Source organism: Macrobrachium rosenbergii, chromosome 2 (genome assembly GCF_040412425.1).
Source record: "Macrobrachium rosenbergii isolate ZJJX-2024 chromosome 2, ASM4041242v1, whole genome shotgun sequence".
Lineage (NCBI taxonomy): Eukaryota > Metazoa > Arthropoda > Malacostraca > Decapoda > Palaemonidae > Macrobrachium > Macrobrachium rosenbergii.
The window spans coordinates 89099514-89121724 of NC_089742.1; the positions used below are offsets into that span (position 1 = coordinate 89099514).

The 22211-nt window shown below is 40.7% G+C and overlaps 1 protein-coding gene across 1 annotated transcript in view; it reads right to left on the reverse strand.

The window, feature by feature from the left end:
• cno (adherens junction formation factor afadin) overlaps window positions 1-22211 on the reverse strand; it is a 696676-nt gene that overhangs the window by 15670 nt on the left and 658795 nt on the right. Inside the window, 4 exon segments of the mRNA XM_067122056.1 lie at window positions 10461-10484; window positions 10747-11631; window positions 13575-14562; window positions 14822-15008. Coding sequence (XP_066978157.1) covers window positions 10461-10484; window positions 10747-11631; window positions 13575-14562; window positions 14822-15008 — 2084 coding nt within the window.

The window sequence follows — 22211 nt, forward strand, 5'->3', positions numbered from 1 at the left end:
ATTTAATTTATATTAAAGATTTAATTTGTATTGAACATTTTATAGATATTTTGCCGTGTTTACATTAATATTATTTGAAAATTAGTAATTTATTGTTATCAGCATTTTAGGGGTGTATATACTTAAGAGTAACAGTTGTATGGGGGTAATCTAAGATGACTTTGGGTGTTTTGGGATGATGATTTGGGGTGTATTTTTGTTTGAGATGATATTAAATTGTTTTAGTATGATAATTTATGGTGTATTTTTGTTTGAGCTATTAAGTTTGGCAGTGAACTATTAAAATAGGCAGTTATAAACATTTTAGTTTGAGGGGTACAGGGTATTTGGCAGTTATAAGCACTTATAAGCAGGGGTACCTTTAGAACTCGTCAAGGCAACTCTCATAATGTACCTGGATGGAATGAATTGGTTAAAGATCTTTATACACATTCATGAGAAATATTTTTACTGTGGAGGCAAAATGGTAGCCCATGGGAAGGACACTTTGTACAGCTAATGAGGGAGGCAAGAGCACAGTTCAAACTTGCCCTTAAGCATTGCAGACTGAATGAAAAGCAAATAAGAGCTGATGCAATGTCCAGGAAATTAGAATCTGGCGATTACCCCCATCTTTGGAAGGACATTCAATCCCTAAATCCCAAAATTAAAAGCTATCACAGAGAGTAGGAGAAGCTGTTGGTGACGAGGCTATCACAAGAATGTGGGGCAATCACTTCAGCACTATCCTGAATTGCATAAACGATCAAGACTCCCGCAGGGATGTAAATAACCTCCTTACTGATATTCAGTTTCATTTCGCTGATTGTATTACGCCCGGTAACATCAGCGAGGCCATAAAAAACCTATCTAATAATAAATCGCCCGGCTGCAATGGTCTGCCTGCTGGAGGTTTCAAATTCTGCCATCCGATAATTTACATTTTGCTAACTGCTCTGTTCAATGCATGCATAATTCACCCGTTTCTCCCAGACTCCCTACTCTTAGTTCACTTAATACCATTAATAAAACACAAGCTACAGGATGCAGCTGACCCTGGCAATTATCGCCCGATTGCAATCACTACAATTGCGTTGAAGATACCTGAGTCTGTTCTTCTAGTGAGACTTCTCCCCTTTCTACACACTACTAACAACCAGTTCGGCTTTAAAGCAAACCACTCAACCAACACCTGCATCTACATCCTGAAAGAATTGCTGAACTATTACCCATCATCAGCCTCTCCTGTTTTCCTGTTTTGTAGATGCGAAAAAAGCATTTGACAGAGTAAACTACCTGAAGCTGCACAAATGAGGCACACCTCTGTATCTAATTGGCATTTTATGTTGTTGGTTCTACACACAGCAATTCTGCGTCAAATGGGGTAATGTACTGTGGTACACCTTTGGCTCCCTAAACAGGCTCCGGCAAGAGGGCATTCTCTCTCCATACCTGTTTAACACGTACACAGATGCCCTGAATGTCAAACTCAACTCACTCCCAATCGGACTCCCAATCGGATGTACTATCAATGAAACTACAATAAACCTCTGTTATGCTGATGATATGGTTCTGATCTCCCCATCAGTGCAAGGTCTCCAGTGACTCATCAACACCTGCCGCCAATATGCAGAGGAATTTGATATCCTATACAACGAAACCAAGACCCAGTGTATGTTGCTACTCCCGAGATCGCTTAAGCATATTGCAGAACCACTAATTTTCCTTGGAAATCATCGTCTGGAATTCATGCCTGAATTTCCGTATTTGGGACACATTATCACGGACGACCTAAAAGATATGGCAGACATAGAACAGAGGCGTCATAAACTATGTGCAACTGGCAACATGATTGCAAGGAGGTTTGCCTTCTGTCACCGAGAAACAAAACTGCTGCTCTTCCGCTCGTACTGCTACAGTATACATGGGTGTTCCCTTTGGATGAACTATACCCGAGAGACCATGAGACGTATCACTGTTGTTCACAATGACATTCTGAGACGCCTCACAAACACACCTCGCTATCACTCCACCACGCAGATGTTCATAGAAAACCGCCTGGAAAACTTGAAAACCATTGTGAGGAGAACTATGTCCAGTCTGATCACCCGACTGAGAAACAGCAGCAATCCGCTCATACAAAGCATCCTGAGCAGCGAGGCAAGAAGCTCTAAATTGAGTGACTTATTCTCTATTTTTGCAATTATGAAGTGTCATCTACAGAATCTGTCATAATAATAATATTATTATTATTATTATTATTATACAGTATTTCTAAGTTCCTTGCTATTTTTGGTATTCTTACTTCCTGTTATTACTGTGTTTAATATCATTGTAGAGTTTTGCAATTTTCAATATTTGTATATAGCCTTCTGGACCTGACCACCTAAGGACCCCAGATGGAAATTAATCGTCTGCAATCTGTATTTTTATTGTTATTTTTAATTTGTGTCTATTATTCCCCATATATTTACTGTCATTACCATTATTATGAATTCTGTTTTTTCTAATTCTTCAGCAACTGTGTGGATACTGCCGATAATTGTTTTTGTCATGTTACCTTATGTATCTATATTGTGTGTATTGTATCTGTATCTTCCATGTATATGGCCCTGAGCTGCAATAAAGGGATTTTGCATTTTCACTGTGGGTTCTGGAACCTATCCCCGAGAAAAAATGGGGGAGCACTGTATACCACATTTGTGATCCTTGAATATCCCATACACTGCACTATTTTGTATAAAATTCAAAGGCAAGAGGAAGTAGCTTGCCTTATGTGCCACCTGTTGCCTCAGGGACCCATAAACCATCTCCCTCGCTTTCCGTGAAGCCTTGATATGAGGCTGCAAGAAATCTGCAGGACTCAAAGGTGAGAAACTGTTATATGAGTAATGCGTTTTAATGAAAGAACAACTCCATCAATGATATAAACCCAAACTACAATTTAGGTGAGAGATCCAAGCTGATAAATACCCAAGAGTAGCAACAGACCAGCAGGATCCAGGAAATCTCTTAAGGACTAAAACAAGTCAGGCTCTCAAGGCCCTGGTACAGTCCAACCTCTTAAAATTGGCACCCTTGAGACCAGGCCATAACTGCAACACAGAAAATCCCGGATGATCAAAGTCACCCCTAAAAAACACTATGCAGACAGCCTTGCCAGCTTATTCCACATATATAATGCTGTGTTATCAAAAGTAGAACAAAGGTCATGAATAATCATGGTCATCGTTAGGTTTAGTTCCTTAGCAAAATTCTGGCCTGCTTCATAAGCATATCTCTGGAAATGCTTACACCTTCGCTTCATTGGAGCTTAAACCTCTTTATAAGCGCACTTTCATATTCTGATCTCCTCACACCCTTCATCGTTTTTCATCACCAAATTTTTCTCGCTTTCGTTTTCAGCAAAATTTTGAAAATCTGTTGCTTTTGTTTCTTTAAACCTGCATGTGTGTGTGTGTGTATGTCACAGAGAGAGAGAGAGAGAGAGAGAGAGAGAGAGAGAGAGAGAGAGAGAGAGAGAGAGAGAGAGAGAGAGAGAGAGAGAGAGAGAGAGAGAGAGAGACTACTGGCCTGGTTAGGTTGTTGCACCGACAGATATCCATTTGGAAAAGTCAAGTAATAAAGTTGTATTAAGAATAATGATAATTTTAGTAAAACTGTTGTTTTACATACAGTATGCAATTATATTTCATACATTATTGTCATATTATCATATTATAATTTATGAATATAGTAAACACGCACCATTTGCATTCTGCTAAAGTTTACATTCATAAAATCATCAGCTGATTGCGTTTTACCAACATCATCACAGCCATTAGTTGCTAAATGAAACGCACTTCTGGGATCTGTTTTATATGTAACTTATCAGTTTAAAAATGCAACTTATTTCACCTATAAATGCAGTAAATTAAATGAAGTAAAACAGTGATTTTGCCAGTATCAGATGTTACTTTTGGCTCTCCTAAAATGTTTTGTGGCATGCACATTATTTGTTTCTTCTGCCACAGCTACAACCATAAATTTAGTGGCATACTTTCTTAACGATGAATAAAGATTTATTTTATTCCTATTTATGGAGTCATCTTTGAAAATTAGCCGTTTCTTAAGAAGTTGACAACTGTAACGCAACCTTTAATAAATTTGTTAGTTACGGTAACTGACATCAGCAAACAGCTGTTTCTTGATTCAATTGTTTATGTCTGTACTTGCTGTTGTTTATGCCAGTGTCTTGACTGCAATGTCAAGTGGCTGTTAATCATAAGAAATAGTGATGAATTCTTATACAAGTCACAACGTTGGTAAGCCTGATTTAATGTATGAAGATCTGCATTTGACCTAATGAACTTTGACTTCTAGGCCTATTTATTAGTTAAAAGCTAACTTGGATATACTGTAATATGCATTACCAATGATATCCACCAAAAGTGAGACAGGCACAGAAAGCCTAGCATCGTGTAATCTACCCAAGATACATCTCGCACTATACACAGTGTATATGATGAAATCATGTTTTTGGATGAAATTTTAATGATCGTGTGATACATGAGTATATGCACAAATTACGGTTCTTTTGTATGCTGTACGTATATTTTTATAGTTTCACAGAATGTTTTTGTTGGAAATAAACTGTGCTTATGTATTTACAGAGAAAGTTTCAGTTCTGAAATCTGAAAAATTTAAAAACTGAAAACGTGTGGCGCCACCTTATCAGATGATCAAGAAATAATGGCAGCTCATTCAAAAACGTCCCAGAATATGGGATTCTGGGAGTTCCCATACCACAGAATGCTGGATTTTCGAGGTCAGACTGTACCTCTTCCAAGTAAAATTACAGCGCCTGCAAATATACAGGTGTTGACTGAACAGAAAATGAGGACACAAACCACATGTGTGAAATATAGACTGATAATCCAGGAAGTTTACATCTCTGAGAAACTGTATACCGTATGGATAAGGAAAAGAGAGAAGTAGGTAGTCCCCACCTTTCCCATCCCTCCACCAAGAAAGGTGAAGCTTGCCCCACTCTTAATGACAGTCCTAGGGATAAGTGCTCGTCCACTTGAAGAGTTACATCACTTAAGTGAAATCTGCAGACTGGAACTTCCAAGCAATAGGATTAAGAATAGTTTTCACACCTGAGTAATTTAAAACAAAAGTACAGGGTAAGGATGGTTCTAATCTCATGGATTAGAATTCCTACTTGTGATCTGCCATCTGTGAGCTCTAAGAAGGGCTTGCCCAAGCAAGTAGGAGACTGTTCTTTGAAACCTTTAAAAAGTCTAACGGTGTCATTTCTGGAATCTCTGGTCCTCCTTAAGCAATGACAGATTGCTCTAACCTAGCAAAGCAGAAGACACTCTTTGTTATTGGTGATGGAGACAAGTGATGTAGTGGCAAATGGTGCTGTGGGATGGTCTTGGCTTCATGGAGTTTGTTCTTCACCTGAAGTCAACTTAAGCAACAAACTTATAGAACTCCAGCCTGTAAAATCTACAAATCAACCAGAGATTGGCTCTTGCTGCTCCATCTCAAAAATGCAAACACCAGAAAAAACTGTCGTCAGTGTAAAATCTAGCAGTGAGGCTTAAAAAAAATGTTCATATGAATGCCTGGTGAAAATTTTCAATACTGGGTAAAGAACCTCATTGGGAGGTTTTGGTAACCTGTGAGGAGCCACCTCTTTTAAGTGGCCCTGATGGCAAAATAGTAAAACGTCTTGGTCTAAGAAAAGAGAGGAAATCAGCTATTAGAAGGATAGTAGTATTCAATGGATTAAATCCCCTCTCATCACCAACTATAGAATTGGTTCAATTTAGAATGGTAAAAGTTGATGGCTGGGGCTGTGGAAGATCTGGTAATAGCTTTGGTTGTCTCTTCTGAAAACCCCCACATCTCATATTTTACTGGATGATTCAACATTCCAGGTTCCTGTGGAATCTAAAGTGCAGCTGATAAGCAACATATCCCACCTGGGAATCCTGTTGGGATTGTCTATCAACAAGCAGAGGAGGTAGGAGGACAATTCCAACCACAGCTAAAGAAGACCAATCAAGGTCACTTGTAGAGTTCTTGGAGACTTGATGCTTGTCTTGAACCTACCTCTGTAATCCAAACAAGAGGAAAGGCATACATGCCCAGGTTGCTCCCAAGGATGCATTGTTGCATTTATCTTCCCTCCTGCTTGGTCAAGGTGGGCAGAGCAATAAGATAACAGCTGGCAACTGATGATTATTGCATACAGGGTCCTATAAGATGTGCCCCACTGAGGCCAAAGAGCCTAGTAGATCTCTGGATGTAGCAATCTTTCTGATGAAAGAACCTGCTTCCCTTGGATGCATCTGTCTACTACTATGTTGTGCTTGACGGAGAACAAACTTCAGTACTATCTCAACTTGGTTTGCCTCTGACCAAATGAACATGTGCTACTCTGATTTCTCAAGTAAGCCAGCATCATCAAGTTGTCAGTCATCACAGATACTACTTGTCTTCTAGGAAATAAGTGAGTGCTTGGAGGTCTAGAAGATGGCCCTTAACAGTCAGAAGTTAAATGCTTCTTTCTGTCTAGTAAAAATCAAGTCCCTGTTGCATGATAGTTTTTAGCAGGAGCACTCCAACTCTGGCTCAAGCTGTCTTTTGAACACCTCTCTAAAACCAGCTCAACTCCTGCCAGGTACCCAGGATCCTGCCACCAATAAGATCCTCTACGATGCTGTCCAAGGCTCTGTAAAATAATCCAGTTAAGAAACTGGCACCTTTGACCTTATAAGCTCCTGCTACAAAGACCACATTCTGAAGCAGGTGTGTGAGAACATTTCTAGATGAAAAATGAGGGATTGCTCTATCATGGCTAGAGGGTCCAGTCAGTCACAACTGGATCAAGTCTGATGATCTGATACTAACCTCTGTTGATCTCCATGGCTCTTGTTGATATTGCTGTCAGACTGCTCCTATCAATACTAAGTCCTAAGCATTAGCAAGACTTGGATGGGGTGGGACAAATGTTGGTGCAGTTCTGCTGATGCTACCCTTATCAGCCAATGGTCTAGGTAGTGTACCTCCTGTTTGAGCTATGACTGGAACACCTCCCCCTAGCAATTTTTTCCCTAGAGGACGATGATGAATCCCATCGCTCTTCCAGAATGCCCTGAAGTGACAGGCTGTGCACATCTGCCTGTGTTATGACTGGGATTGGCACATCCAAGGAGGCGAATGTTAACATCCTGGGCTGCAGTGGAGGAATGAGCAATGACAGCTGTGGACAGTGTTATACCTGCCCAGATGACTGAAGCTGTTTGGACACAGCCATCCTATGACCACAACCAAGGGTGAGGAAGATCATGCAGTTGGTCTGGAAACAAAAGCTGAAGATTCTGAAGTGAGAAAGTGACATGCCCACAGCAGTACTCCTAGCCTGTCTCATCTTGTAGGACTTCCTCATGTAGAAAAAAAAACACACTACTGTTCGGGTGACAGGTCCTGTCAAGTCTCGCAAGTGAAGTCAGCCTTGCACACCTGTCCATGGCAGCTGCTATAAACTACAGGTGGGTCCCTGTCTATGATTGACATGTACAAACAGCAAGGCTTGCCAGCAAAACCTCAACAAATTTGCTGAGGCATCTTACATAAAATTACAGGAAGGACTATTAAATATAATTTAGTAACATAAATGCATATACACAAAGGTTCTGTAGTAATATCAGTAGTTTGGAGTAAAAACAGTTAATATGTTTAAGCAAAGAAACAAAGCACAACTCTAAAAAGAAGTAACCTTGTAACTGAAGCAAAAAAGTCTCAATTATTCAGTAAACATATACCAGAAAAAACCCTACCGAAGGTTAACAACACATGTTTATTAGCAGAAAAAAGCTAGAATACAAGGAAGTGAAGAAATAAGAAAAGAAGAATTAAATCTACACTTTACACTCATTACAGAACAAATTAATCCTACATGAATATAACAGACAAGCCTAAAGTTAGCTAACTGATTGTTACCTAATTTATGTTAAGCACTAAAACTAATTTGCCAAAACCTAAAACTGTATACTGTACTCACTATCAAACAAAAATTTATAAAACAATGGTACTATCAGTAACAGGATAATTACTTACTAAAGACACATGAACACTAGAAGCTAAAAATTTTGGAAGCTGTAAGGTAATACTTCCAGTTAATGTGTAGAAACCAAAAAAGTTATTACCAGAGAAAATTAAAGGGGAAAATAGCTGTGAAACACTCACACTCAAACTATGGAAACACTTTTGGAAACCCTGTTGTAATAAACAATTTGGGAAATCTGTCTGGCTGCATAAAACTCTGCAGACACAAGACAATGATTAATGGGTACCTGAGGCTAAAGTATGCACATATCAAGCCACTGGCATTCTTCTCCCATTTGTTAATCTAACTAGTAAAGTTTCTGGGATATCTAAAGACCACAAATGTAGGAACATATGAGAGTTGAAAGGAACATATGAGAGTTGAAACTGAGACAAAGCAAAATCATGTACTATACCTGAAAAATTTCTTTATATATACAGTATATGGTTTTGCTACAAAAGTTTCAAGGTCTCTTCCAGAAATAATTGGCTCCCATGCACCACCTTATTTATCAAGATCATATTAAGCACAAACCATGTGCTACATATAATCAGAATCAATCATTCATTCTAGGCATGAGACATTCTCAAAACCATAAATTTACAACAAAATATATAAAATTTTCCTAAAATATAATTATCAAAACTGGACTAACTAATCACTCATCCACAATCATGTAAATTAAAGCTGTACTAAATGGTAGTTATCACTTATTGTGTAAACAGTAGATGATTGTTAAAATATCAGTTCTGACATAAAAATCCTCTTAAAGCTACAGAGATGATGGCATTAACCTTTAACGGATGGGAAGCATCATATGAGTATCTACTATAACAGGTTTTGAGTGATAGATGGGACAACTCGTATGAGTATTAATATTACGCGCCATTCGGTTAGGATGAATTTAGCAGGAAAGATGCTCATAGCACTTCAATGGTCCATACATGACTTATGGCAAATATAATAGCTCAGCATGGAAGAGACATCAATCAGCATGCCTTGAGATTTAAGAGGGGAATGTACTGCCTCTCTGCAGCTCCAGGAAGTCTTTTTATTTATTTGCTCATAAATATGCCCAGGGATTGGTGTTGGTTTTAGTTCTTATCTTTTATGATAGTATATCAGCTATAATTGTAGTTTTGCAAAGAAAAGTGCAAAGAAATATTAGAAATACATGTATACCTCACAAAAAGTTACTGCGTCTCCCCATCTAAGTAAATCTCTTAAATATTTTACAACAAAATTTACTCAAAATCTGTTAATGATTTTAGCTCTCATCTGTTATGATATTATGTGAGCTGTAATTAGAGTTTTAAAAAATAAAATATATTAGAAAAAACATGCATAACTGGGTGAAATTAACATATTTTTAGTACAGTATCTTGTAAAAGAGGCCCACACAGGGTTGTAAATAGTCACTTTCAACTTCCTGTGGAAGGTAGGGAAAAATTTTTAGAATTTTTTTTATTACACCCTGTGCATTTGCATATCTTCCTCTTTCCAGTGATGTGTTTTTTTTCTTAAATGGGCCAACCTTAAAAGTTTTCCCGGTCAGGGGGTGTGCTTGATATATATTTAGCCTGTCCTTTAAAGGTTAATGTCATTATTTATTTCCCTTGTCCAACAATTAATGGTATATAATTTTCTCTGGATGTTAACATGTTCTTCCTCAGATCTTCATTCTTTTGACAAGATTGCCAAAATTTACGGTTTTCTTTCTTCAAACAACAGTGATTATGATTTAAACCACTAGCATGAGATATCCTGTTTGGTCAACCTTCTATAGCCTGTATTTTAACAAGAAACTTCCATTCATGTCTCCCCCCTTTCCTGCCATAATACTGATGCTAAACTTCATAGCTGTAATCCTCTTTATGCCATCTGTTTGCCCTTTCTTTTCCTATCACAAGGCCTTCTATTCTTTGGAACATAACTTGCAAGTTTATAATCAATTTGCTTTTTCATATACTGTAAATGTTTGCTCATTTTACATCTTGATAATGACTTCCATGTTTGCTCATTTTACATCTTGATAATGACTTCTATCATTAACTTTTACTTAAATTAATATCATTAACTTCTACTCATGTTACTAAGTTTGCTACCATAGTAAGACAAAGGATCTATCTTACAAGGATATAGTGTCATATGATTAACAATGCACAAAATTTACTGTACTTTCCTCCTTTCATAGCATTCATAAAAGAAGACTATTTAAAAATAAAATTCCATAATACAAAAAGAAAACTACATTAACACTGGGATTCAAATTGGTTATTCAGATAAAATATAAGAAAATACTAAATTACAGAAGTAATAAACCCTGCAACTCACTGTACATCAATTCAATGAAAAATGATCAAAATCCATTACTTGCCTTATGATAAAATGGTCTTGGGAGCTTGAAAACAGATGAAAGCTATAAAGTCAAGGTTTGTTTAAAACAAAAATAATGCCACGTGAATATTAAATTTCTACTGAATATACACAGTACTAAGCTAAGTCTGTGAATTAAATAATCTCAATTCTGCAAAATAACTAGAAGATATATGAAGCAGAGAGATAGTTACAGTTTCTATTCATTCAGCCAAAGCTTTAGCTAAAATAACATACTTCACAGTCAGTGGTGAATGTTATTAGCAATATCACTAAAAAATACTTACATTAGGATCTTGGGGAGTTTTCTCTTGATTTGCATTGCTGTCATATGTAATGTGTGTTTCCACAGTAGCTGGAGTTTCTGAAAACTGTACACGCTTGATAGTAGCTGATGAGGTATCAGTGCCTTTATATCTGCTATTTGAGGATGCAGATGATGGAGTTTGCTGTTGCATAACAGAATAGGAGGAGCCTCTTTCTGGTGGAACAGGACTGTTCTGTGCTACACTTACCACACTCTCTCCACGATTTCTGATATCAGGTCCAACTCCATGTTCCTGATAACTAGCATGAGATCCCCCTCCTCTCATCCCATTGACAGGGCCATTGCTATATTGTGGCTGGAATGGGGTAGCAACAAGAGAATCAAGCCTCTGACTTGCATGATGTTGGTGTTGATAATGCAAATGCTGTGGGGGAGCAGCCTGCTGCTGTTTTTGTCGCATCTGTTCTTCTTGTTGTCGACGCTGAGCCTCTCGTAGAAGGCGTTCTTCTACTTCACTTGCAGCCTCCAGTTCTTGCTGTTTTCTCCTAATTTCATCAACTCGACGGGCTCTTTCATCATCAACAGGTCCTCCTCCATTCATACGAGGTTCTTGGATTACTGAAGACAAGGGTTTACTATCTTCCTTAATTAAAGGTTCTAAAGTCTGTCGTGAACTGTCTTTATTTTCATTTTCATTGGGATCATCTGCTTCATCATCATCTTCATCCTCATCATCATCATCCTCGTTAGTTAGAGCTTCTTCTGCACGCCTCTGAAATTCTTTTTCTAGTCTTAATGTACGAAGTCTCTCATCTTGCTGAGATGTCCGAACTTCAAGTGCCTCTAAAGATGAAATCTGCTCATCCCTCCAATGCCGCACAGCTTCACGGCGACGGCGATCATTCTGTAACAAAATTAATTTAGTTGTAAAACTCACTGAAATCAGGCATCATAAAACAGTAAGAACAATTATGCTATTATATACTGCATCACTTTACAAAATACACCATTTGGATTTTTTCTTTTTTATTTTCCACATAATAATTAGTTTGAGAAAATTTTTAATAGTATGAAAACTGGAATCAGTTATCATAAGTAAAAAATAAAACTTCAAGGAAAACCCTTGTTTTATGCAGGTTTAAGTATTTTGTCCGAATCATTATGAAATATTTCATTATTTTTAGATGTGAACAGTCCTACCAACCGTGGTAACTAAGTATCATCTGTATAAAGAGTTGTTATTTTATGCAAATAATACGTAAGTGAGTGGAGTTTAGCATATCTGATGTTATCAGAGTATCATCTGTTGAAAGATCTTTCTGTTAAAATAAAATAATTTTAAGTTCGCAAATACGATATACAGTGCTGTAATTATAAAAAATATTATAAAATTAATGACGTCCTTTCTTAAACTAAACACAGTTCACTTCACAGTAGGGTGGTGAAATGCACTGCCGTATGAGGTTTGGTTAGCATGGCTGCAATGCTGAATGTTCAGTAGACCAGTTTGGATGCATGATAACTTCTAAATCTTACATATGCCAATTTTCTTTTCAATACCATCAAAAATGTCAAATAGAAATAGAAAATTTTTCAAATATGAAGGAGAATTCAGATATAACAGAGAAGGAAATTAGGAATATTTTTTTTTTTTACAAATGAATGGTTTAATGGGAATCACATAGGCCTAGAATGAATGGTAACTGGTAACGACGTGAGAACGGAGTTATTGGTACTTTTGGGAGTTACACTGAATATCAAGATGTGAATAGCATTCATAAACTGAAACTGGCTAAAAAAACTCACTTTTACTGAATATCTGGGATAAATATAATTTACTGTTAATTTTATTTAATTGTGTTCATAAGAATATGTTGACTCATCTTGAGATGTTGTTGTTCTTTAATTATATTCTAAAACATTTATTGAACTTTCATTAATTAATATTTTTCTACATGTTTTTTAATGTTACATTTCAACTCTTGCTCACATCAGTATTATCTACCACCAATTACACATGTTAATTGTATGTTGATACATTATTTTAGTTTTCCTGTTTTACCTCATTATGGAGAGTATAAACATTTTTCTCTCAAGGAATGAACAATTCAGTCCTCAACCATATGGTTTCAGTATTAGGTCAAATGGACAATTCGAGGAGTCCGTTCAGCACTGAAAAGATCAATTATATATTTGCATAATGGCTGTAAAAGAACACGTTACTGATTATGAATGTCTAATACCACACAAATACTTTTAAACAAAATCACATTGCATATTATAGGATTCACCGCCTTTCACAGATCAGGCAAGGATCATTAGGCCTAGCCAAACATTTATAGGTTGATATTCAACATTTTTTTTTATATTTTGATTATGATAAATAAACATTAGTGTAATACCACAATTCTTAAAGCAAAACATTCAAAAGGACAATAATAATTTTAATTTCCTTTAAATAGAATGTTATTTAGTTCACTGCTGTAATATACGTTAGCGAGTGACCCAGTTCTTTGTTTTAGACTAAATCAGCCTTGTGCAGGCAAAGGCTCTTGCTCTTGGGCAACCCACAACTAAGTAACAGAAACTTAAGTCCGTCACCATAGCACATCATGCGCCTGTGCAGCCAGGCAATTAGTTGCCAGTATTGCATGCTGAATACTGCCATATGTCTATTGTCTGAAACATTAAAGGAACTGATGCAATATTTTCTATCCCAGTGGTACTCTACGGTACAATCAAACACCCAAGTTCCTATAAAAATAGTCATCACTTTGTGGCACTGAAATGTGGAATTTCATTACTTCCTCAAAAATATGGTAATATTAAAAATAACATATATCTTACTCTGTCTTTCTCTTCTCTGTCCCAAGGGCTGGCTGCATTAAAAGCTGTTTTGTTTGGTAACTGATTAGAACTGTAACCAACACTTGAAGTTGGTCTGCTACCCTGAAGAAGTGGATGTGTTGAAGTTGGTGGTGGAGGTGGAGGCGGAGAGTCACGGTAGCCATCTTCTGGTGGTGGTGGCCTCGGAGGACCTCCTTCATAACTAGGCCCTATACCATCATAGCCAAACTGTCTTGAAGGCTTTTCAGGAGCTTCGGGAGAAAGGGGAGTTTGTGACAATCCTTGGGATTTTGGCTTTGGTGCTGTTGGAGGAGGATGTTTTCCTGGGAAGCCATGTGACTGTCCAGGAGGATATTGAGAATGGGGATGATGCTGAGGTGGAACCTGAAGACCTGAAATAGGACCCTGAGGGCTAAGTGGTTGTGATGAAGCCGGATGGTAACTAGGGTGTTGCTGACTTGGAAATCCTTGCAAGCCTCCATATCCATCTGCTGAGAAAGGTGAATTAGTAGGATATGCATTTGGTACTCGATGATGTGGTTGATGAGGCCCTGGTCGCTGTTGCTGGGGGTTTGCTGTATGGCCATTCAGACGCATGCGCTCTTCTCGTCGACGCACTTCCTCTGTCATTTCCATCATTTTTGCATCAGCACGAATGTCACGCTGAGATGCTGGACGCTGCAAATCGTTTCGATGAGACATCATATCCTCTCGCTGCATAAAAGCAGATGCTGGTCTATGGTCACCTCTTGGGTCAGGTCGAATGTGATCAGAACGAACTTGTTCAGTGGGACCTTGAGAAGTAGGCGAACCCAGTGGAAGGGGCTGTGCAGGTCTCGTGCGTGTTGAGCCCATACGAGGATCCTGTGGACCCTGATGAAAGTTTACATTTTGGTAATACCTTTCTTCTTCAACCACTAAACTTGGATTGCTTGGATGACGACCAACAGCACCTTGATAACTTCCATCACTTAAATTCTGGATGGACCTGAAAATAATTACATTGCCTGTTATTATACACGTGTCTGGAACAAAGAGCTAAACTGTAATAAGAAAGGGTGCAAAAAAAGGATAAAAATGTAATGAAAAGTTTCTATTCACTAAAGTTTCATGATTAACTAAGGCTACATAACATTAAACTGAATAATTATTTCTTGAAACTTATGCTTGTAAAGGAAAATAGGTCAAATACTTTATTGAATATTCTCACTCACTAACTAGACATGCAACAGGCTATTGCATTCTACCTGGAACGAACTGGAGGCTGCTGTTGCTGTTGGTGATGTTGCTGCTGTTGCATATGATGTTGGTGATGGGACACATGAGAAGTGGGTGGCTGTGAGAGGGATGTGTTGGATGAGGTGCGGGAGTAAGAGGGGTTGAAGACCTCCAATGAGGCAGCTTTCCCCCCTACAACACTGCTCCCACCATCACCTGTGAAAATATTTCAGATGATGATAGTTTTCACAGACAACTACTGTACCTTACACAGTACATCAATTTTCTTTGCCTTATGTATAGAAAGGATACATCTTAAAATCAATATTGATTCCAAAATACATTAACAGCCTCTGCTTCTCCGACCTAAACCAAGGCTGCTGGAGTTTAATCTGCACTTCTCTAACAAGAATATGATGTAAGAATTTTCTTTGATGAGAGAATTTTCTTAAACAAAATTGCTTATATCTGTCAGGAAAGGCAAAAAGGGAACTAACCCCCATATCATATCTTCATTTAGTAGCCCATTATCTAACTGTTACAAATCCAAAATTTTTGCATTATATATAAACATTCTGAAAGGCTCAGAAAAGTACTAAAAAAATTGTTACTTTTCTTGTATTAAAACTGACTGTAAAAATACTAAAATTCTGTCTTACCAATAACTACATTAAATTTGATATAAAATTTATACATCAAAAGTAGGTAACCCTATGGATGTTAATTATACCCCTAACATAGTCAGTTTATACTATTATTATTCAAATTCTTACATTATAATCAGAAGGAACACACACACATACATATATATGTACTTATATATTTATTACATACAGGCAGTCCATGGTCACCGGGAGAGGGTCCTGTCCCCAGCCCAGTGCCGCTAATCGAAAATCAGCGATAATAGCACTGAAAACCCCACTTAATGGCGTCATTCACCAGATATCGGCACGGTTATCCCCACTTAACAGCGCTGTTAACTGGAGATCGGCGTAAAATCTATAATAGTGCCACTGGCGAGGTGGTGCCAAAAATCAGTTAATGGCGTCGCTAATAGCGCCCTAACACGAAATGCCGTTAACCCGATACGCTGGTTATATATATAAAGTTTGACAAGGAAAATCTATTTACCAGAGAAGAACCGTGTCACCCGATTGAAATAGTCCATTCAGCACTTATTTCTAATTAATTCCGTTTGCTGAATGCAGAAGCTAAATGAAATGCTGGAGTTACTACCCCCAGGCAGGCTCCACTAGATGGAGTGGGTGTATGGAAAAGGGTGAACTACAAAAACAGGAACCTTATCTATAGAGATTCCCAATGTCAAAAGTCCCATGAGAGGAGTGCGATACAAGCCCATGCACTGCACAAGGATGCCATACAGAGCAACACTAACGCGTCCATGTTAGCACCCACCTCACTAGAATGAAGTTTATCAAGAGGAGGAGAGATATGAAAAACAGGGGTGGGTCACGGTGACCACGGGCCCCTCTCCAGAAATAGATTTTCCTTTGTCAAAATCCTTTTTTCTGGGTAGGAGTCCGTGTCACCGGTGAAATATTAACAGAGAAATAAACATCATTCTTATGCTATTAAAGACTTAAATAGAAACGTTGAAAACTAAGAAATTCTACCCTGAACATAAGTAAAGTTATAAGTTCATGTAATGAAAATAATGTAAGTGGTCACCGTCTAAGATCATGGGCTTAGAACAGCATGCCTGAATAGGCTTGTATTGAAAATACTTCTGCCTAATAGCAGACCCAATGACAGTGCCCCCTTTTTTTAAGGAGAGGACCTGACAAAATTGCGAGGTCCTGTCTAAAAAGCCTGCAAAGAAGAAAACTGGACACGAAACAGACCTTGTAAAGGGAGTACTTTCAAGGTGACCACCGAAAATGAGGACCTTCAATTGTAGATAGAAAGTTAGGGTGAGGAATTCACAACACTACCCCTGATGAGGGGAAACCAAACTGATTGGTTCCACCAGACAAACCAAACTGATTGGTTCCGCCAGACAGAGACGAACAGGCTGAGGAAAACTAACACTAGAAGCTAAGCTGATTAAAAATTTTGGGACTTCGCCCAACAGGAAAGATAAGAACAAGATGATTGTTGGTTACGAAGTAACTCGATACATTACTCAAAGACCAGGAAACCGAATGTGAATGAATTACTGTTCTTAGGCAGAACACAGACCTTAGGGATGAAAGTTAAGGGCCTGTGAGTCTGGTTTAACAAAACACTTTTAACAAAGGGCCAATCGCGGCCACATCAGTACTGTAGCCAGAAACTATGTGAAGAGAGTGCTAGTTACTTAACTGCAGAACCATACTGCAGTAGAGTAGGATCCCTTAACTGATTTCAGGAAAACAGAAATAACAGGACCAATATCAGTTTCCTCCTAAACTGTAAGATTCACAAAGACCACAAAGCCAGGACATCAGAGTTTGAGTGGGCTGTGTGGGCCTGAGTTTATACCAGACGGGACAGCTTGATAGTTTAATGGCTGAATTGGGTTGCAAACTGACCTACTTCCAGGCCCAGGAAAAGGTCACAAGACTACCTGAATGACGCTCCGCCTAAGGACTATTCCGACACCAGGGGGGAGGCCCTGGATAGGGAAAAAGCAGTGACCTTTTGGACCCCTACGAGAAGGGTGGTAGACAGAAGCACCTGCGTCTGTTGGTTATGGAGAAGAATGAACCATAACCTGAACGAAGCAATTCGAGTCCAAAACCACTTGTTTACGCAGCGCACTATTGCTGTTTTGTTCAGAACCAGCCTAGGAAACCTCTTGGGGAAAAGAAGTTTCCAAGAACAGGAGAAGATAATACGCCACTCAAAGCGTTGATATGGAACTGCAGGCATTGACGACTAAGTACCCATGTACTTCATTGGGCCAGAAATCACCTCACCAGCCCAGAGAGGTGTGGTGTGGAATACTGAGCCGGAGAAACTGGAGGAACTGACCCGGTAAGCACTTGACGGTTGTGCGGGCGGGCCACTATTCAAGCAGGAGGAATCAAGGGAGACACGTCCTGACTCCACCATGCGGTCATAAACTCCAGCACGACTTCAGAAGGAGGAGAACCGTCACTAAAGCAAGCTGGAGAAGGCAGGACCTTTTTCTTGGGCGCGGGAAGGTATGCTTGAATGATGAAATGATAAGATGCCCTTGTTATCTCTTTCCCTTCACTGGATTCATAACTACGGAAGTTACCCTCCTGAATCAGGTGGATTCCTTCCCCTGGTGCCGACCCAAAGACTCTGAAACCGATTATAATGACCGGCGCCCTCAGGCAATTCCCGGCTAGGTGCCCAAATGAGCCAGGCAACTAGATATGCAGCTAGCATAGCCTCCTAATACGGAGCTGTTGAACTACGGTATTGTTCAAATAGCAAAAAGACTCTGGAGCCTGTTGAGGAGGGCATGAACCTGAAGAGTACGCCTGCTCCCGAGTCTGAATCCCAGAAGGATAGGACCTTTCTGCAACCAAGATGTGAAAAGGCTTTCGAGGAAAGGTCTATAGAGGTGGATTCACGGCTCCACGGCGCAGTAGGATCCGAACCCCTGAACTATATGTAACCGAGACTTGCACGCAGAATAAGGAAAACAAGCGGGACACGCCGGAAAGATTTACACTCCAGTGGAAGGGAACTTCCTTGGCAGACTGAAAAAGCCTGACAGGCCATTACTTAAGACCCAGAACTCGGCGGAGGTTGACTGAACCTGATTGGGGGGAACAACAGTCCAGCTCCCCCCCCGGGCCCTGATAACTATACTCTGGGCCCAGGAACTGAAGTTCCAGTGGCCCCGAAAATGGTACAGCCTCCCACCCATATGAGAAATACTACAGGGAGGAGGCTTGATTGCCCTCCACATTAGGCGAATGCCTTCCCAAATTCTCGGAGAGAGTAGGATGCATCCCTGCTCTTATGATAACCCTGAGGTCAAGACCTCTGGCCAAATGTCTAGTGAAAATTCTTTCCTTGGGGTTTGGTATGAAGCAAAGCTCCGGCGGGCACGTGGGGAGGCAGAGACACACGGGCGTTACAAGGGAGCTGATGTGTTGGCTGACCACTTTGCATCGAGGGTGGAGGCTGGGGTGAGAAATGACGGCTGTCTAGGGGCAAGAGACCTGGCGCCTGCACACCGCCTGAGCAGGGGCTCTTGAACTACATGAACTTCTTGCGGACTTAGGACAGGTCCGGCAAGATCCAGACGTTTCTGCTCGTGGGTAGACACCCATGAGAACGGAGGCTCTGGGTAACAATAGTAGCCCAAGTCGGACGTAACAACAAACGCCCACCTGGGAAAAGATTAATTCTCCAGGTGAAACTGTTCATAGATTCTTCAGCTCCAAGCGGAGCAGGGCAAGCCTGACTTACACCCTGTTTCAGCTTCCGAAAAATTGACTCGGAGCTTAAGGGAGCTGTCACAGCTGAATAAGAATTAGGCGTAAGTCGAGTTAGAAGATTCACTGTGAATGTATCTGTGATGTCTGTCTCCGGAATGCCTCAGCGATACATTTTCAAAAAACAAGCCTGTTTGATAAGAGGCTACATTCGGAGCACAAGGGTAGAAACAGGGCTCCAAGACAGCATTAGACCCCACAGCTAGCGTGAACTTGGGCCTTTCACGCCTGCCACTCCGTTAAGTCCTCAGGGGCGATGTGTCCAGCCCCTAGCTGAGGAGCTCACTTATGGATCCTGCAGACAGATGCCATGCTCGTTCTGACAGTCTGGTAAAACCGGATAGAGGATACCAGACCGGAAGGGAAGAAATGCCCTTCCACCAACCTCCGTGCCCACACCCCAACAGGAGGGTGCCTTCATGCTAGGAAGCATAAAGGGAAGGCACAAGATTCCTGAACTGGAGGAAAGGGTGGAGATGTCGGGCGATGGGAATTCGGGCGAGACGGGACTTAACAGGTGATCCATTGACAATAGGTCTTGAGATTGATCTCTGGGATTTAGCTCCTGGGAAAGGGAAGGCATGGACCATGACGTAGATAGTTAGTTTAATGGGTTGACAATGGCCCTCATAACGAGCTCCTTATAAAGGAGACCAGCGAAGTTTTCCAACAAAGGAAGGAGAGTGGCTTACGCCTTGCTTTGCTTGGGCGTGTCCCTTTCAGAAGACGAGGCCAAACTGCATTAGATGGCACGGATTAGAGATCCGAGGCGTCCTTGAGGGGGGCCGGGTAGATCTTCTTGGTTTAAAAAGGTGGTCTTTTATTTCTTACTTCACCTTAGGGACGGTAGACCAGGAGCGTGAAAGGGATGAGAAGGTAGCGAATCCCTAGAAAAGTTTGCTACTGATTCGGCTAGCGGAAAAGGTTTGTCTCAATTATTCCCGCACCTACTTATCGGCTCGGGACGATGTTCACAGGTCGAGGAGCAGGACGGAAGGCCGCCCAGCGTCTTCAGAAAACTCTCAAAATATTAATTGGCAGGCGAAGAGTTCTGAGACTTGCGACGGCCTGGAGAAGAATTAGGACCCACACGGAGGAACAACTATCAATAAGTTATAAGGCGGAGTTTGGCGGAAAAACCGATAGGTGTATATGAAACCTACCAATTACCGAGAATCTTCGCCCGAGCGGAGTTTAGCGGAGAAATGAGCAAGTATAAACCTACGAGCCATGAGAATCTACGCCGGAGAGCTAAACACCGAAGATTAACTATTAATAAGCCACAAGAGGCGGAGCCCGATAGTTTATATGGCTCTACCGAATTAACAGAAATCCCTTGAGCGAGTTGAAAGAAGCGACTATTAATAAGCCACATAAGGTGGAAGCAGCGGAGAGTAAAACCAGCAGGTGTATATGAAACCTACGGATTCATCAGATTGCTAGCCTGCTTTCGGGAGAGCATAGCGTGCGCCACCTGCGGTGCCAAACTAATAATAAGCCAAAGGAGCGGCGTTTGGCGGCGATAAAACCCTACGGATTCATCAAGTAGCCTGCTCGGAGAGAGCATAGACAACAACCTTCGAGTCAAGAATAAGTCATGAGGCGGAGTTTGGCGGAAGCGAAACCGACAGGTATATATAAAACCTACGGGTTCATCCAGCCTGCTCGAGGAAGCATAGCGTGCTTCATAACCTTCTGTGCCAAACTATAAATCCAGCAGACTGCGCACCAGATGGAGCTATAGACTCCGTGACCGCTGGTTTGTTGTAGGATGGCGGGCATTCCTGCACTTGACAAAACCAGCGGCAGTATGAGAAAGGGCATGCTGGAGCGGATGCCGGGCAAATGCCGTAGCAGCTATAACCCTGATCGAACCAGAAAACCCGGGAGAAAACCGGAGAAAGCGGGCTAACAGGACAAAACTCCATGAACACAAAAACAGAGTCAGACATTCGAGCGATTATGTGGAACAAAATGTGGGAAGGTTATGAACTGTTGGAGTAGGCGCACTCGAGCCAGGAGGAAAACCGGAGGATATCTGAGCGAGTGATAGCGGTGGGGAATAAGCGCTGACCGCTAAACACTACTTTCGCCCGTGGCAATAAGCAGAGGCGCCCAGCAAGATAACGACACCCGAACAGGTAGTAGCAAAGGAGAGAACGCCCGAAAGTAAATAAAGCAGAAGACAGTTGGGTGGAGAAGCTAACTGGCCTCGTATGAATCCCAACAGTGAGGTGCGAACATGCCGGAAGCACCACGAAGGGGAAATAGTCGGCGTGAGGGAAGGATAGGCCAGGAGGTTGATAACCCAAAGCAGCGACCAGGGTGGGACAGCCTCCCGGCGCCCAGAATTCTCATAGATCCCTAGCTATGTAAGCTGTGTTGCGACAGGCGAGAGAAAAAGGAGGAAGGGCAAAAACCTCTACGGCCAGGAGAGCAAAGAAGATAAGAAAGAGTGTGAACAGGAGTGGGAGGCACTCCTGGTGCACTCCAGGTCAGGTGGAGTGCCAGCTCAGACACACCCAGAGGACAATCCAATCAATGCAGAGGGAGGATTTAGGCTCGACATAAAATAAGATAATTGCTCTCAAGCCCCCTTGGAAAGTTAACAAACTTTGAAAACAAACCAAGGGAGAGAGAGCAAGATAAAAGGGAGAGAGAAGGGGACTCTCGAAACCACAAATAACATATATATAGTCGATGCAAAAGAAATGTGAACAGGGTGGGAGGCACTCCCGGTCACCATTAGTAAACTCAACCCAAGAAGGATTGAACTAAGATGAGCTCACTTAGGTAAGCCTAAGCTATTCCAGCTTAACTTATTGGAACATTAGCCTACCAAGTGAAAAGCCGAAACAGGGAGAGGGTGGACGTAGGCAATATATCCAAGCCAAAACCAAACAAAGGGAAGCACCAGACATAAAACACACATGTACAGAACGAGATCACCGACATGAAACTCATACGTACAGATCGAGATCGTCCCTTCATGCGAATTTTC